Source organism: Ptychodera flava, chromosome 2, assembly GCF_041260155.1.
Source record: "Ptychodera flava strain L36383 chromosome 2, AS_Pfla_20210202, whole genome shotgun sequence".
Taxonomy (NCBI): domain Eukaryota; kingdom Metazoa; phylum Hemichordata; class Enteropneusta; family Ptychoderidae; genus Ptychodera; species Ptychodera flava.
Window position 1 is genome coordinate 33,542,563 of NC_091929.1, and position 16,644 is coordinate 33,559,206.

Sequence of the window (16,644 nt, forward strand, 5' to 3'; positions counted from 1 at the left end):
GGGCGTGGCTCGTAACTCACACTGCCTAGCCTCACCACTATACATCAAAGTTTTTTGTAGCCCAAGATCGTTTTATGTGAAGTCGTGTGTCCTTTTCCCCCTAAATTCGATGTGTGCAAGGGACCGATCAGTTTCTTCAGCATGGGGGCAATGGATCCATGGAGGGATTTACCGTGTGATTTCCGTGCGCATGTGCAAGGGCAGTTTAATCGCTTGATACGCTTGTTATATATTGTGTATGCCAGACCGTTGAGCGAGGCCAGGCGTTGTTGTCGCGTCGCTCCCGTTCAGGTTGATCCGGCGGGAAGTGAGATGATAATTTGTCCAATGTTTCGAACAGTTACGGGCAACAAGTATCGAGTTTATAACTACGGAAAGCATTACGTTTCCTGGGCACTGCTCTCCTTCGTTTAACGTTCAGGTAAGTTTATACAGAATTTTGCGTAGTCCCCCCACCAAGGTGATTACTGCATAGACAGTAGTTAACGTGACGACTCTACTGTCTATGCTTCATTACCCCATTGATGTTGTGACACTGAGAAGCAACCGACCATGGTCAGTGTATGTATGTATGTATGTATGTATGTATGTATGTATGTATGTATGTATGTATGTATGTATGTATGTGTGTGTATGTATGTATGTGTGTATGTATGCATGTATGTATGTATGCATGTATGTATACAGGGTTCTCCCCACGCTGGTCGGCGCAGGACGGGCCCGACCGGCACTCGGGATTTCTGACCAGCGTCGACAAGTGACTGTCCGGCACTTGCTGTTCAAGCTTTGAACTGTACATGAATGTCTATGACAATTTTGAGGCCAAGCAGTTCATAATCTTGCATGACGAGTTGATATGGTACTATTGAATCCCTTTCAATAAAATGTTGTTAAAACAATACCACCGGTTAATTACCGTACGCTGATTTTGCATATGAAAAGCTATTTTGTCAGGTTGAGCGTACATAATGTATGAAAGTATCTATCTTTCTATCCATGGAGGTAGCTCTGCTACCTCCATGATCTATCTATCTATCTATCTATCTATCTATCTATCTATCTATCTATCTATCTGCCTTTTTACGTACGTACGTACGTACCTATGTATGTATGTATGTCATCAGCGCCCATTTGTCAGCTTGAGCTCCGAGGCGTCATGTTATGCAAGGGCTCTCGTAATAAAACTTCTATACCCAAAGTTTTGATCCAAAACAAGCACGTCACAGTGGATATCGTTCATTAAGTTAATTTCTTTTGTGTTACCAGGCAGTGGGGAACGAATACGAATTCACTTCACCATAGACAGTGGGTGTCAACTGTTTATACCCCAAGTCGAGACATTTTATAACAATTTTCTCATATCAGTACTCCTAGGGTGAGCATCAACATTTATAAATGTTCTTTTAAAAGTTTTCCAAAATTACGACCATCCTTTGTTGATCCCATATATCTCAGTCTGTACCCATGATTTCAATCTTGTACAACCAGGATAGCCCTGTGTAGAAAGATGTACGTTTGCGTCAAGCCGGCGAACTCTGTTTTTAACCGAAATGCTAAAATGTCAATACACAAATTCTACGAGGAAACCGGTTTTCTCCCTGGTGCCGCTTGTGACAGGTGGGCGTGGCAAGGCTGCTAAAGCAGGTTATTTTGGTTGAACACTGGCAACCTTGCAACAACCAACCTACAAATACAGGTGGTGAAACTAGAGTAAGTCCCCAACAAGGGAGCAGTAAAGCATATAATACGTGTAAAGACTTAAAGCTTGGTTACTAGAAAGTACAGGACAATACAAAGTATATTATGTAAGGAACAATTCATAGCAGACTGGGAAAGTATATGTGGGAGCAAGTAGACTTGTTGCTGCTTCGGCGGCCGGAAGTGCATTTTTGCTCATTTGCATAGCAAGGGAGGATGCACCAAATTTTGAGGAGTGGGGCGCAGAGGACTTGGACAAATAGTAATGTGTAGCTTTGACTCAGGTTTTTCGCTCACGTCTTCATTCACACGAACTATTGTCGTAAACACGTTTGTTATACTTTTCTGTCTGTCTCAGTGTCCGCCGGCTGTCTGTTAGTACAATATCTTTCAAACAACTGATTGGATCGGAATCAAATCTGGTGGATATATCCTGTTTGGGAATAGCAAGACCCGATTAGCTTTTGGTCAGGGGTTACTTTCACAATTATTACTAATTTTGCATACTTGTTTGTTCAGAAATCAGATATTCTCAGAATGATAATTTCATATGTTGTAAATCTTCCCGAGACGTTAATCAAGGAACCATGGACAGATTTCAAGGTCAAGTGCACTTTTGTGATGATGACACTGTTCATTTGTATATAAAATGAACTTTCCAAGAGTTAAGGATATATATCTGGATTTATCCTACGAAAGTTGACAAAACTTGCTATGTCCATTCAAAATACCGTGATATATCAAAACTGAAGGTCTTTAGCATTTTTTTCATCAACTGAAAACTAATTTGCATATTTAACACACACTTTCATAATCAGGAATATATATATCTGGATAGACTTGAAGAAAATTGATGAAACATGCTACGTACATTGAAGATACTATGATGTGACATTGACAAATATCATCTAGCAGTTGTATATCAGCTAATTAGTAATTTGCATATCGAATACCTTTATATCAAGCCTTTCATATTGCGTAAATGCCTTAAATACAATACACTACTTTGAATACGTTGATATTTTAGGCAAATTTCGCTGTGTGCAAGATCTTTACAAAATTTGGGCAAGGCCTTCACAAAAGTTGCCAATCTAAAACTTAGTGTCTGATATTGCTCATTACAGCGTATTTATATCGTAAAACGCCTGCCAAAATTCGCCTATGCAATACTGTAGGGAGGGAACGATATGAATCGTTTATAAAAAGAAATACTCTATGGTTGAATGTTATTAGGACATACTGATATGATGATAAACTTCAATCATGTTATGGAATGATCCAGTTATATCATGCGGCACACAAATGATTATAGAAATAATGTATGACTCGCCAAGGGCGAGAGGAAAGCCAATAATTAAAGGGCAAAAATTTATGGGCCCGCGCCAATAAATAAACGTTAATGGTCAGGGCAGAGTCTGTTATATCCATTCTATTATCAACGAACCAAAGAAAACCGTCAAAATTTACGAAAGTTTCCCACGCGCACAGAACTTGTCAGTGAGTTGTGCGGGCGCTGTAAAAAAATTGGCAAATCCGGAGATTTTTTTTACAAAAATATGTCTAAACTTGACTCACAAGTGCTCCATTTTATTTTGTGATTGATTATGATCTGTATACACATCACAATTGACGTTTTAGCAGTAAAGTTACGATGTTGACGATATTATTCATATTCACTGGCATGTAAACAAACCATTACTGTGTATTTGTGGGCAGTCACGTGGTTCAGCTCGACCAATTAAAATGCGACGGACAGGGCATGGTAATATAATAGGTGATTACCGCACACTGACTATATGAAAATTCCATTACGACCTTACAAGCATTCCATCTTGATGTACGCCCCCATGCCAGAACTCAAGCTCTTGTATTATCAAATGATTACATTATAATACTTTGCGGAGTGACCGTGTACTGGGTGATGAGTTAAGTACATGACCGCGTGAATACAACCATGCCATGTGAATATATGCGAGAAAGAATATTAAGCAACCTAGGGAGTGAAAATTGACGGCAATGCATCAGTCGAGAAACATGGCCGACTCGCTCATGGCTTTCGTCGTCAACACCGACCTCAGCCTTCATAATATCTCATTTTATGCTCAAGTACGTACACAAACATTACTGGTAGACCCTAAATAAGTAAAACTTTGAAGGACTCTAACGACAGTGTGTTACTTTATTTCGTCTTGCGTCCAGTTTAGACGCCTTGGGAATAATCGATAAGGACGTTCCAAATACAAAGGAAGGCAACTTCACATATCGATTCTACCTTTGTCAGTGATATGGTATAGAGAGTAGATAATTGTGGTTTCATTAAAACGGGGAACGTGACGAGACGAGGTGAATCGATGGTGCTTTGACCCTTGTCATTTGATCTGGGTCCCCGGGCAAACAGATTGTGTTTATGATTCGTCCTAAAGGTGTTTCAGGACCAAAGCCCCTTCGTCAATCGCTCGAATGGATTTGCTTTGCCACATTTAGTTTGAGAGTAGCCATTGTTCATCAAAGAGAGATGCTAGAATTATTAAGCTGTGGGGTACTTAGGTTTGCCTTTTTTACGTTTTTTTTTGAGCAGGAGATTCTTTTACTAGCCATTTACATATTGAAGAAATTCTTGCAATAATAGGCTATACGTCATTATTCAATGCGCCAATTGTGTTTCAACCTCTGCCGTTGATTGATCATACCTTGTATGAATTGTAGTAAAAGTTTAATGAGCATGACATGTTTATATCATACTTACACTTCGTCATTCTGGAAGTTTGACAAGCGTGGCAGATCATAATTAGTTCACCTGCGTATCTGACTGACTGACTGAATGTAGGCCCAATATCAATGCCGAATACTTTAAATTTGAACAAGTACGACATTGGTGAATGACCTGTGTTCACTTCAAATATTGTAAGTATGATGAGAAGATTCAAGTTTTGAATAGCAAATGCCTTTTTTTGTTATTTTTACTTCCATACGATGTTTCCAATACATTCCTTTGGGCACACGGTGTCAACCCGTCTTGCTTTGATTGGGACTTTTCCAACCTGGTTGTGAGATCAGTTTCCTTGGAAAGTGCAGAGATTTCCACAGATTTGGTTATTTAGGTACGTGTGTATAGGTTCCAGAAAACGATGTCATTCAACCGTTACACGGCACCTTGATCACGCCATGTGTTTTCAACTTTTGTGATCGCAACGAGAGTAGCTGAGAATTCGCTGTTTTCGGGGAGCACCAAGCTGCCGGGACAAGAGAGACAAGCGAAAATGGAGGTTCTGGAGTAATGACTCGTCTGAACCGTTTTCGATTGATAGGTCACAGCATGGAGGCACCTCTACAGTCACAGCACCGCTCCAGCGTAGACTATATAGCATACACTGAAGTATGTCTTTCACTCCACATATATTGTTATGTAACTTCACGGGGAGACATCAGAGGCAGCAAATAGGTACAACCATTGGCAGTTAAATATCGAAAAACTGATTAGAAAAATAATAAAATCGATGTGGTGTACGATTTTTTAATTTCATTTTATGTCCTTAAGACTGCATAGCGATACATTCTAAGACATCGCCATGGCTGATACAGATTACACGGTGTTTATGTAAAACAACATGAGGGAGTCTGGCGGATGATCTTTGACCTCATTTCCACAAGTATACACATCTTTGACGTCATCTTTTTGTAGCTACACCACTTGATAATGGTGCCTACTAGCGTTATACTCTTACGTTTCCGTAGTTCGGATTATTATGTCGTGGACTATGAAAATATTGATATCATTACATAACTTTTTTAAGGCTCAGCGTGCGGCCTGGATGAGCACTTAACTCCCCTTGTTGCAGCAGTAGGATACTCAGTGTGAGTCGAAAGTTCAGACGCCAGTAGGGTCTATACCGACAAGAGTAAAACAGAAGGACTCAAAATTTGCGAAGTGGATGTATTTTGTCAGACTCTAAAAACCATGACTAATTTTTGCAAATTTTCACATTAGACGAATTCTGATCGCTTGAGAAATACGGGCCACCATTTTGTTTGTTTGTTTGCATTGACAAGCACGTCGAAAATTGACACATGAAAGTTCCGACGCACCAAAATTGATGACATAGACGCGGGTTGTCGTGACGTAGAACGACCAGAAAACAAATATCGGTATTTTCTGTTTAGAGACAACAAATTTGGCTCGTGCATGTGATAAGAGTGTTAAAACCAACGTTAGTAAAACTGAAAAGTTAACAATGTTGTCGTTTTCCTGATCGACTTTGTTGGCACTACGAACGTTTAGATCGACACACATAATATTTTGAATAGAGATCCTCTCATATAAATTTCTACAAAATCATATTCATAACGTATGTGGCGTACCCTTCCGGCAATTACCCCTATCCTTGTGTCTAAAATGTGACCTCCCCATTGTCTGGCATTCTAAAATTTTACCCTCCCCCAATCACTGCAGTATTCTCCCCAGGAATAACTCAGACTCAAAATCAGCTAATTTACATAACAATATGTTTAATCGTTATGTAAGTTACAGACATAAATTACAGGGGGGGGGGGGGCTGGCATTTTGAGAGGGAGAGTTGCAATTTATCACTCAAGCATTTTTGAAGGGTCATGCATTTGCGGGAGGGTCACCATATTTTACGCAACTATAAGGAGGCAAGATGTGGCTGATATAGTGCTTCATCCGAAAATATCAAATCACAATATATGGGAGTCTATCAGGGAAACTATTGACCATTTACCCCCACACAACAAGCTATATCTGTACATTTATATATGTTTGATAATATATATATGTAAATGTACTTTGCTTGAAGTGGAAAGTAAAACGTGCATGTGTGTACAAAAACTTGGATATTTTGATTTCATTGAAAATGTTTATTTACCATACATGGTAGTCTATGAGGAAACTATGAATATTTTTTTTCAAATATAATGCAATATAATAGGTAAAGCTGTATATTTATGTACACTTGATTATTAATGTATATGTGTTTGGTTCGACTAGGGTGGTTACAAGTAGATATGTGTGCAAGGAATTGGATTTTGGAATTTCACCAAAATGTTGAATTTACTGTATATTGTCGTCTATGAGGAAAATATGAATGATTTTTTCCAGTGCAAAACCTGGTAAATCTGTGTATTTATGTACACTTGATTAATGATATTAATATACTTGATTAGTCTAGGGTAGTTAAAATGGATGTGTGTGCAAAACAATGGATTTTGGAATTTAGGCGAAATGTTGAATTCAGTACACTTGGTAGTCTTTGAGAGAACAGTTTTACTATAATTAATTTTTTACTAATGTAAAACATAACCTTACAATATCTGTGCATTTATAGACATTTGATAATTGATATACACTTTGCCCTCTTTCCAATATGTTATTGTCTCTTGTCTTCCATCAGTTTTAACTGTTTAATGTGTTTAATGTAGGATACCACTGCATCTTCTTTGCTAGTGAAGCTTGTAGATAATATGTATTTATTAAAGAATCAATGTATTGAGTCGGCAATTTCCTATTCAGGAAATATCAAATGGACATTCAAAGGTTTGGCCGTAAAATCACCTTCTGTAAAAAGTGACCCTCCCCCAAGATGGGTTTATAAAGAGTGACCCTCTCCCTTGGACAGTTTTCTAAAAAGTGACCCTCCTCCTAATTCCCCCGGCCCACCCCCTTGTAATTACTGAAGGCTCCCTTAACTACTGTAAGATGGATTAAAGCAATATTTTCCATATCTTCATTACTGAATGCGGCCAATACAGTATTGTCAGAAGTACTAGCAGTTTTACTTTAAAAAATAAAAAAGTAGATAATATTAATGAATAATTATATGAAAAAATAACTAACTAACTGACTTACAAACTAACAAATAAATAAATAAATAATATTTTTTATTCATACAGATTTTTGAAGACATTTTCACTCTTTGGCAAGTCGACTAGATGTTTCGAAGATGCGTTACTTGGTAGTATTAAAACATTGCATGCTTGCTGTCTGCACCGCAATTTTTACCTACCTATTCCTGGTTGCTGTGCTCCAGAGTAAAATGATGACATCACTCCAAAGCATCCGTCTTGGGCCAGTCCGAGCTTCCAGGGATAGAGTTGCCTTGGCTGCAGGTAACGTCCAATAACTTGTGCCTCATATTTCACTGTCAAGGGATGCAACAAGACAAGCAAACAGTACGTGAAAAGCTGGAAGCTTATGTATCTGTGATGTTGACATCTAGACACTGGCATACATAACAGACGAGTGAAAACCCCCTGCCCCGATTCGTGGTCATTCAATGTCAAATCCTTGACAAATCTGTGAATGCAAATTCTGTTCAATATACATTACATAAATGGTAGGGTCCTCATGAAGTCAAGTTCCTTTCTTTCTGAGAATTCGAAACAATATCAAAACCATCGAAAAGTGTGAGTTAATAAAAGAAAATAAATAAATAAATAAATAAATAAATAAATAAATAAATAAATAAATAAATAAATAAATAAACATATTTTTCCTATGTTGAAGATTCTAAACACCAATTAAGCACTGGGATCTGCGAGTATTTTATTCATAAATAAATGTAGAAAGAAATAAGGAGAAAAGCTAGAATGAAATAAAAGCAATAGTTTTAAAGACGTTCATCCTACAGCTTTTCAGTTTCTCTGGTATTTATGGGTACCATCCGTTACGACAGGAAAATGCGGTGAAGTCAGCGAATTTCTTGTAAAAGTACATTTGAAAAAAGTAATAATTAAATCTAGGGGATAAAGTTTTAAAAACGTAAGCCTATCTCTCTTTTTGGTTCTCTTGTGTTAAAGATCATACAATGAATGTGGCTGATAAAGCGTCTTTTGTAGGAGTTTTGATTGACAAACACCTGACATGGAAAGATCAAATCAAAGATGTAAATAATTGTATTCGAAAAAAAGCAGGACTTTTATTTAAAGTAAGAAACTGTGTACCTCAACATATTCTAGTTTTATTGTACAAGGCATTTATCCAACCGATTATTACGTATGGTTTGGAAATATGGGGAAGCACATTCCCATCTTACTTAAATTCTATACTGATCACCCAGAAAATGTGTGTTCGTTGCATCACATTCTCTGATTTTCGAGAACCATCATATCATTTATTCATAGAGTTAGGTCTTCTTGACATTTACAAACTGTATAAATTAGGTGTCAGCAATTTTATTTTTGATTTGTACAATGGCAAGCTTCCTCACCATCTGAATGATTATTTCCAGACTGTGGATCACAGCCGAGATACTAGGTTCAAGCTTGGTCCAAATTTATCCATTCCTAAAATTTATACAGCAGCGGGACAGTTTTCTATTTCATTTGCCGGTGCTAAACTTTGGAACAGTTTACCAGCCGATACCAAGTATCTCACATCAAAACATATGTTTACCACGGCTATACGAAAATATCTCCTTGATTGTTAATGTCAACATTACAATTCATGAAACTGTAATACTTTCTCACAACAATTATTATGTTTGATGATTTTTTTTTTGCAAAGTTCATAAGAGCCCTTTTTTCGATTCTGTCTTATGTACTCTGAGCTGGAGTCGAACTCGATTAGCGAGAAGCTATTTTTTTGACTCCTTTTGCCAATTTTATTTTCTACTTTCCACACACTGTACCATTTACGCTTATATTGGCAATAAATGAATGAATGAATGAATGAATGAAAAATGTTACAGCGTAAAGACTACAGTGTACTTAAAGAAGCAAGTAATTTTAAGCTGTATTTATAAGTAAATAGACTAATTTGAGAAAACTTTCAATGAAAAACAAGGAAGTAATACCATGTCAGTACTCGATGTCAACAAGAGCTAATCCGAAAATCAGGGATTGAGAACTCTACCGCTCCTAACTGGGATGGTACATGAAACACCCCTTAAGGTAGAACGCGCCTCGGGACAGATATTCTGACTCTCAAATTTCTACAATTCTATTCTGATGTACCACTTGTGGGGGTTCATTTTAAAGCTCTTGGAGACAGAAATACTTTCACCGTCTTAGTTTTTCGAAAATCCAAAATTTAATATTTTCCCCATAGAGTTAATACAGGGATGACGGCCATTTTGAACTTCAAATATCGTGAAATGTTTGGTAATTTGTTTCGTTACTTTCAAACTTTGCACGGTGACCCCCGATTTATGTTGTTGATTTATTAAGAGAATGATTGAAAGTTTCATTTGGGAAAGTTTGAGCAAAAGTTTAAGTCTTTCACTTTCGAATCGCTTACAACCTTAAAGGTATACAGTCACCTGTAATCTAAATATGCCCATATATGGTCAAAGGGCGTTCCTTGGCATTCGAAATGCCCATGTGAGGGTGCTGTTTTTTTTAAAGCGGCCACCCGCTTAAAATCTGTGATTAATTGGTTAGATTTTTCTCTTTCCATGGTAACTGTGGCAAAATTGGAACAGGTGACAGTACGAACGATGGTCTAAGCAAGGGTATTTACTAGTAAAGGCACAGGCCTTTATCTCAAATTATATTGGTTTAACTCTTTAAAATTTAAAAGAAAAATAAAGGACTTGCATTCGGTAAGCAGACGATATCAAGAAGAATCAAGGCAAGCATAGGGGATTGGAGGCTACGGCATATAGGTAATACAATGCGGCCTATTCTCTTCGAATAAGCACGCATGGATACACAACTGAGAGATGGCTTGCTTTGTATTGGATTAGCAAAGCAATGGGCGCGCGCCTCAAAACTGAAAGACTAAAACTTTTTCTCATACTTCTTGTAAAGAAACTTTTAACCACTCTTTTTTCGTAATGAGGAATAAATTAAACTGGTTACCTTACAAAGTCTATAATAGAGTGACATATTGTCTAAAATTCAGCAATATTTGCAATTCATCATATCCCCGACACCCAGTGTTAACTCTATGGGGAAAGGGAACATTCAGATTTTCTCAAAACAATATTGAAAATTCCATTTATTCGACAAGTTTCAAAATTAATCAGTATAATTCCATGCCAATGAATATGTAAGTCTATCGTGTTGTGCATAGGTTATGAAAAATTGCCAAACCTGTGATGTTTGCTCAACCATTGACGTGCATTTACATAACGATAGGTTTTATCTAGGTACACTGTACGGGTCGGTACAATGATTGGTGTTTTCTATAGCCAATACTCAACGTGTTCTGTGAGTGAGAACAGTGGACGCCGTATTGTGTTAATTTGTTGCAAAATCTATCAAAGGAGAACGTTTGCAATGGATGTTGTTGGCGTTTTCTTTCGCCAGAAACGTTTTTGTCTAATCACCCAAGCACCGTGCACGTTGTAATTCCAAGCTATTTTGAAATTCACTGTAAAATTGCAAGGTTTATTCTGATGTTTGGAATTAACGAACTACAAAAGAGACCTTTGTTTTTCAGGCGCCACTGGTGGAGCACCCCGCTCGCTAAACTGTTCCGTTCGCTTGGCTGCCCCCGGTACGTTCCCAACGGTAGCTCTAGCGAGCCCACCCGGTGCAGGAAATACATGGACCCGTCACTTGATACAACAAGCGACCGGTTTCTTCACAGGCTCAGAGTACCGCTACTTAAAGATAGCGAAAACAGGTGAGCTAACAAAGAGGGTATTCAACGTCAGGTGAAGGACGACTGACAGCAAACTGAAACGAGTATTAGCTTTGTAGTTACACCATTTGTAGACTTAACCTGTTCGCCCCCTGTTTCCTGTAAACAGGGCCACAATTACCGTTGATAACAATGGGTTTGGGCCAAACCATGGTGGTGAAAGGGTTAAATCTATCGACAAGAAAAACGATAAAAATGATTACGTATCATTCTATATAAGTTTCATTACTCTTCGTTTCTGTTTTAGACGTCTTAAATGTCCCTAAAAAGGTGCAGTTATCTGATAAATACTAGTAGTTAAATCAAGTCTCTATTCGGTCTATATTTCTATAAACTTCCGCTAAACTGAGCGAAAATTCTGTGATGACCGAATAACGACGATACCAAAAGTCTGGATAAAAACAAAGCACTCGTTTTTTCTATCACAAGGTTTGTCAGATCCATGGCAAAACATATCACAAAACATAGTGACTGATTCATGAGCTCTTCTGGTGATAATTTCAGACACACTGCTCATGCGTGGTATTCTTCTGGATACTGTCTGCTCCCCTGCCCCGTTTCTACCGCTGGCCGCACTGCTTTTCGTGAGCAACGCAGCCGGCGGTAGAAATGGGCCAGGGGACCAGAGCAACCACGTACCCCAAACCTTTGCTGTATCGCACCCCGCACACTATGCAACGGACAGAGGTAGTCAAGTTGTCCCGTTCCTATGAAAACTTAATCACTTTGCATATGGCGGCTTGGTAAAAGATTTAATTCTTTGCATTTCCAAAATAATTTCAGTATTTATTCCATATTAATGGATTATCTTTAAACACCAGGTACGGTTTTTGGATCTAGGACTATTAACCTCGGGGGGGGGGGGGGCAGATATTCGAACTCTCAAAATTTTATATTTTTCTCTAATATTGCACTTGTGGAGGTTCATTTAATTGCTCCTGGTGTAAGAAAACTTTTCACTGGCTTAGTTTTTCGAAAATCGAACATTTTATTTTTTCACCATAGAAAATGAGAGTTATGAGAAATTTCTGATAGACTGCAAAATTCCTGTTTAATTTTATTGTCTTTCTTTGTTTTCCGTCCCTAGTGTAACGCTTGCCTTTTACTTCATTAATAGTGTTAAAATTATGTAAATTACCCATTTCTACTTATTCTAGGTACAACCCCCCCTTTTGGCAATTTGGTCACGATAAGCCCCTGGACTACGTTCCGCTGAGTGGTATCGACCGGAAGTGTATGCAAATGTTGATATCGACATTAGTGAGGGAGTTCCCTGATCAGCTGAAAGCTGCCCGTTCAAATATACAATTGGGTGTCTTTACTGATAATTGGATTCTCGGCCTATGTGCAAATTTATTGATCGTGGCGGTGATGACGACTGTTGTTATTGTTGTTGTCGTTGTTGTTGTTGTTGTTGGTGGTGGTGGTGGTGGTGGTTCTGCTGCAGCTGCTGTTGATGATGATCTACAACAGATTTCCTTATGTTTGTCCACAGGATACGATGGCGAGATGGAAAACTTTACCAGTGGTACTACACTGACTTTTAAAACGCATTGCATCCGTTTTGCTCGCAACCAAAACAAAGTTCCTGAGCTATCTCAAGCGGCGATTCTATTGATTCGAAATCCTTGCAGTCTTGCAATCACAGAAAGAAATCGCGAGGCTACTAATCAAACAGGATTAGCAGAATGGAGCAGACAGCTGCAGAATGACAGGGGTATGGATATTCAGATTATAGCAGACAATCTTTCCTGTAAAATGGAAATTCACAATCCTAGCAATAATGGCCCTCCATGAAGCTCGCGTCACCGTTACAAGTAACTATTTGGTAGTCACTTCCTCATGGCATGATATCGATAGACACTGAAATATCCGCAGTCCGAGGGCGCACTCTTCCCACGAGAGCGCCCTCGACCAACGAATTTTTCGGTCTGGGTATGATAGGGCACATGAATTAATTTTATCACTTCCCAGGCTTAGTGTCTTTCACGTTCGGCAAGTTACGTCATTTTAACCAAATCCATATGCAAACCCTATTAAAACATTACGATGCAATTTTTACAGTCATCTATACATTACATTACCACACCATTCAGTGTTCTCTGTGACACTAATCGAAAAGTATGGCTAGTTATGACATTTTGACATGTTTTCGTGGTGGTGTAAGCATATTGAGAAAGCGCCACCACTACTTGGAGCGTGATGCGATCACCGTATGTCGCTTTGCTTCTGCTTGAACATGGATGCCAGTACCAACGATCAGCGGGCGCCGTACTCTAGATATGTTATGTGCGTTTGCACAAGGGTATGAATTCCGTGCAGACATTGAGGTTTGCATTGAGTTGATTCAACGGTTAAAAGATTTATTGCAAGTTTTGACGTCATATGACTTACTATACCTGCAGACGACATTACCTCTTTTCCCTGATTCATAATAACATATAGGTTGATATGCCTTGGTCAATTTAACACGGCTTTGAGATTTTTATTAGAATGGGGCTACTCATTTATGGGAAAAGACACCAATGATGTTATCATTTATACTTTATCTGGTTCTGAGAGTCACTTTTTGTCGTATTCGGGGTGAATGTTTGATGATCATATCGATATTGAAGAACTCAAAGACCTTCCTCGAATGAGAAAGAGTGTAGCTTAATTGCACACTTGCATGCTTCTTTCCACTGACAATAGTCGTTATGATATTGTTCACAGCGTGGTTTAACAAGCTGGTGTGGCAAGTGCATTTTTATGAAAACTTTGTCAACAATTGGATTGGACTTGGTAAGCCCATCCTGGTACTTCATTATGAAAACATCAAAGAGGACGCTGTTCGTGAAATACGGCGGGTGGTGAAGTTCCTGAATTTGACCGTCGACGAGGAGAGAATGGAATGTGTGCGGAGGAATACGGAGGGCAATTACCACCGCAAGTACGGTGACAAAGCACAGCTTTACAGGGATGTTCTTCCGCCGCCTATAAAACGTTACGCTCAGCTGGTCATGGAGAGAGTTTCTGACTTCCTGGTTGAACATGGACAAGATCCCGTGCCCTGGAAGAATATGCCTCCTGGCATTTTGCCAAATACTTGATTTTTTTCACAAACAGTTCGCAATTCTTGTGGATGTGGATCGTGATGGTTCGCCGGTTATTCTCAGAGAGTAAAGAAGGCATGTTAAAGCTATTTTATTTATTTCACTTTAAATCGGACATCAATTGTCCATAGAAACACTATTACAAAAATGAAAGAATAAACTTAAAGACGTGGAATAAAGCACCGGTGAGGGTGCTGACAGCCAACCTTACTCACTCGAAAAGAGAATCAATCCAAACTTGCGTAATTCAGATGAGAAATTCAAGCACTGATTCACTTGCTGAATAATTACATTATCACATATAGATATGCGTAAAGGTCACAACACACGTGAAGTGAATTTTATTTCACCAGAAATATGTAGACATAATATATACATGTGCGAATCATAATATGTACGTGTAACTTGTTCTTATCTTGTTTATTTCCGGGTTCATCGTGTTGCATTTAAGGTAGCTACATACGTTATAATCACTTTCAGATTTTTACTTTTTTGGAAGGTTCAGCAAAACGCTTGTCACGTGACTATTATGCAATAATGGCTATGTACTGCGGACGGTCGGATTTCCCAATATCAGGGCTTTTAGAAAATATATACTTTATTGGGCTTTGCGATTTGTATAACTGAGAAAAAAATAAAAACCCGAAAGTGTCCGTAAGGTATGTAGCTACCTTAGGTGCTTTTTTACTATTGTGCTTTTAAAATATCATTTTGTTTTTATGATCTTGTATTTTTATTGTAAAGCGGTTTGACATCTTATTGATGGAAATCGCTCTAGAAAAAGCATTTATGATTATTATTGTTATATTTTTAAATGTAAATCGACTGTCAGGATGTTGACCACACACTGAAGATGTGAAACGGTATATATTTGTTAAAAACTTTATAAAAATCTAGTTTAGTCTAGTATAGTCTAGTCTTTTGGCGGCTATCTTTATAAATAGTAATCTTTCTATCTTGTCTTGAAATCTGGCATGGCGACACCAATTTTAGCTTACTTTTCTGCGAGAGTTTCAATGAGAAGAAAACACTTGTTTAGTATCATCTTACATTTCCATGTTCAGGAATTGGCCAACTCATCGCGAGTCTTGACGACTTCAAGTAGCTTTCAAGAAAGGGATACGTCACGACCTCAGGTGAATTAGCATAACAAAAGGGCGTAAAAATCCCGCTTCATATATCACGGTGACACGCACTTTGGTTGGAAACTTTATTCCACAATATTTTAAAATTACCAAATAATGATTTACGTGTAGACTGAAAGATTCAGTCACGTGAGGGCGCTTTAGAAGAGAGGGTCGAAGATCCTGCGGGGCGCCTTGACAAGACCGAATCCCAGTCCAGAAAAACTTGTCGTCACAAGGCAATTACGTGTTCTTTTTCAATATTCTGTGATATTTGATAAAATCACAGTGACGTCAAACTTCGAAATATCATATCGTCGTATCACCACAGTGGCAGTTGTTTAAAATTCTGGCTTTTTTTCCTGACTCTTTCGAGGTGCCAACGCTCAGCCAGATCTCGTTAGGATCACTATAGTTTTCTTGCCCATCGCAGCCACGTTCATTCAATGCTTGTCCCTTATGGCCGGCTTCTGCTCACCATGCAGCTCGTTGGTGTAAATTTAACACTAAATCAATCAGATTATTGATTTTTCCCCAGCAAACGGACCGAAAATATCGCCTTGTGCGTGAAAGGGCGATTCCATTACTCTCACACAAAAAATACATCATTTATCGTGAATGACTTTGCAAAGTGTCAGTAAATTGAATCAGCCAGTCATCACAGATTGCCTTTTTCGGTTGGGTCTATCATAGCATTAACCTGGTTAAGCGTAATGGGACATTCCTGCGTACAAAGGTCTGAATCTGACGGAGTGAGGCGCCACGTGGCGACGGATGTGCTGCCATGGTAACGAGTCGACTGCCTGCGAGAGTGAGCAGTGTTTAATGATCATGTGATGAAATCAAGGAGCAGGAATGAGCACAGTTAATGCATACAAAAGAAGGCGAACAACAGCTTGTAAAGCCCCCGCTCTGCTCATGCTTTGTCGTTTACCCAAAAAAGGGCAATTTTGCCTGGAAGACGTTTCACGTTTTTGACATTTCGACATCAACAAATCGTATAGTCAGCTTCTCCTTCGCTAGATTTTCTCGAGACTATAAACCACAGATTGCTTCGGCAACTGTTCCTTATGACCCAGGGTAGTTCAGACTGAGTCTCGTGATTTAATTCATCATATCCATCGCTACA

At 38.6% G+C, this 16,644-nt stretch overlaps 1 protein-coding gene across 2 annotated transcripts; it reads left to right on the forward strand.

Annotated features, from left to right (window-relative positions):
• The first annotated feature begins 223 nt into the window (after positions 1-223).
• Positions 224-15,095, forward strand: LOC139119429 (sialate:O-sulfotransferase 1-like). 2 transcript variants are annotated; one of them, XM_070683242.1, is made up of 5 exons: positions 224-421; positions 7,606-7,821; positions 11,096-11,281; positions 12,795-13,016; positions 14,012-15,095. In XM_070683242.1, the coding sequence occupies exons 2-5, from the start codon at positions 7,656-7,658 to the stop codon at positions 14,386-14,388; spliced, it is 951 nt and encodes a 316-aa protein (XP_070539343.1). In that variant the 5' UTR covers positions 224-421; positions 7,606-7,655; the 3' UTR covers positions 14,389-15,095. The 2 variants fall into 2 exon arrangements, with proteins under 2 accessions (XP_070539343.1, XP_070539352.1); XM_070683251.1 differs by lacking the exon at positions 224-421 and adding an exon at positions 4,474-4,602.
• Positions 15,096-16,644: the final 1,549 nt, after the last annotated feature.

What these genes read in the sequence shown, in the direction of transcription:
- LOC139119429 (XM_070683242.1), top strand. Translation starts at nt 7,656, where the DNA reads ATGCGTTACTTGGTAGTATTAAAACATTGCATGCTTGCTGTCTGCACC. An exon ending in CTTAAAGATAGCGAAAACAG is followed by an intron (nt 11,282 to 12,794) that starts GTGAGCTAACAA and finishes GTTTGTCCACAG; the next exon opens with GATACGATGGCGAGATGGAA. An exon ending in ACAGCTGCAGAATGACAGGG is followed by an intron (nt 13,017 to 14,011) that starts GTATGGATATTC and finishes TATTGTTCACAG; the next exon opens with CGTGGTTTAACAAGCTGGTG.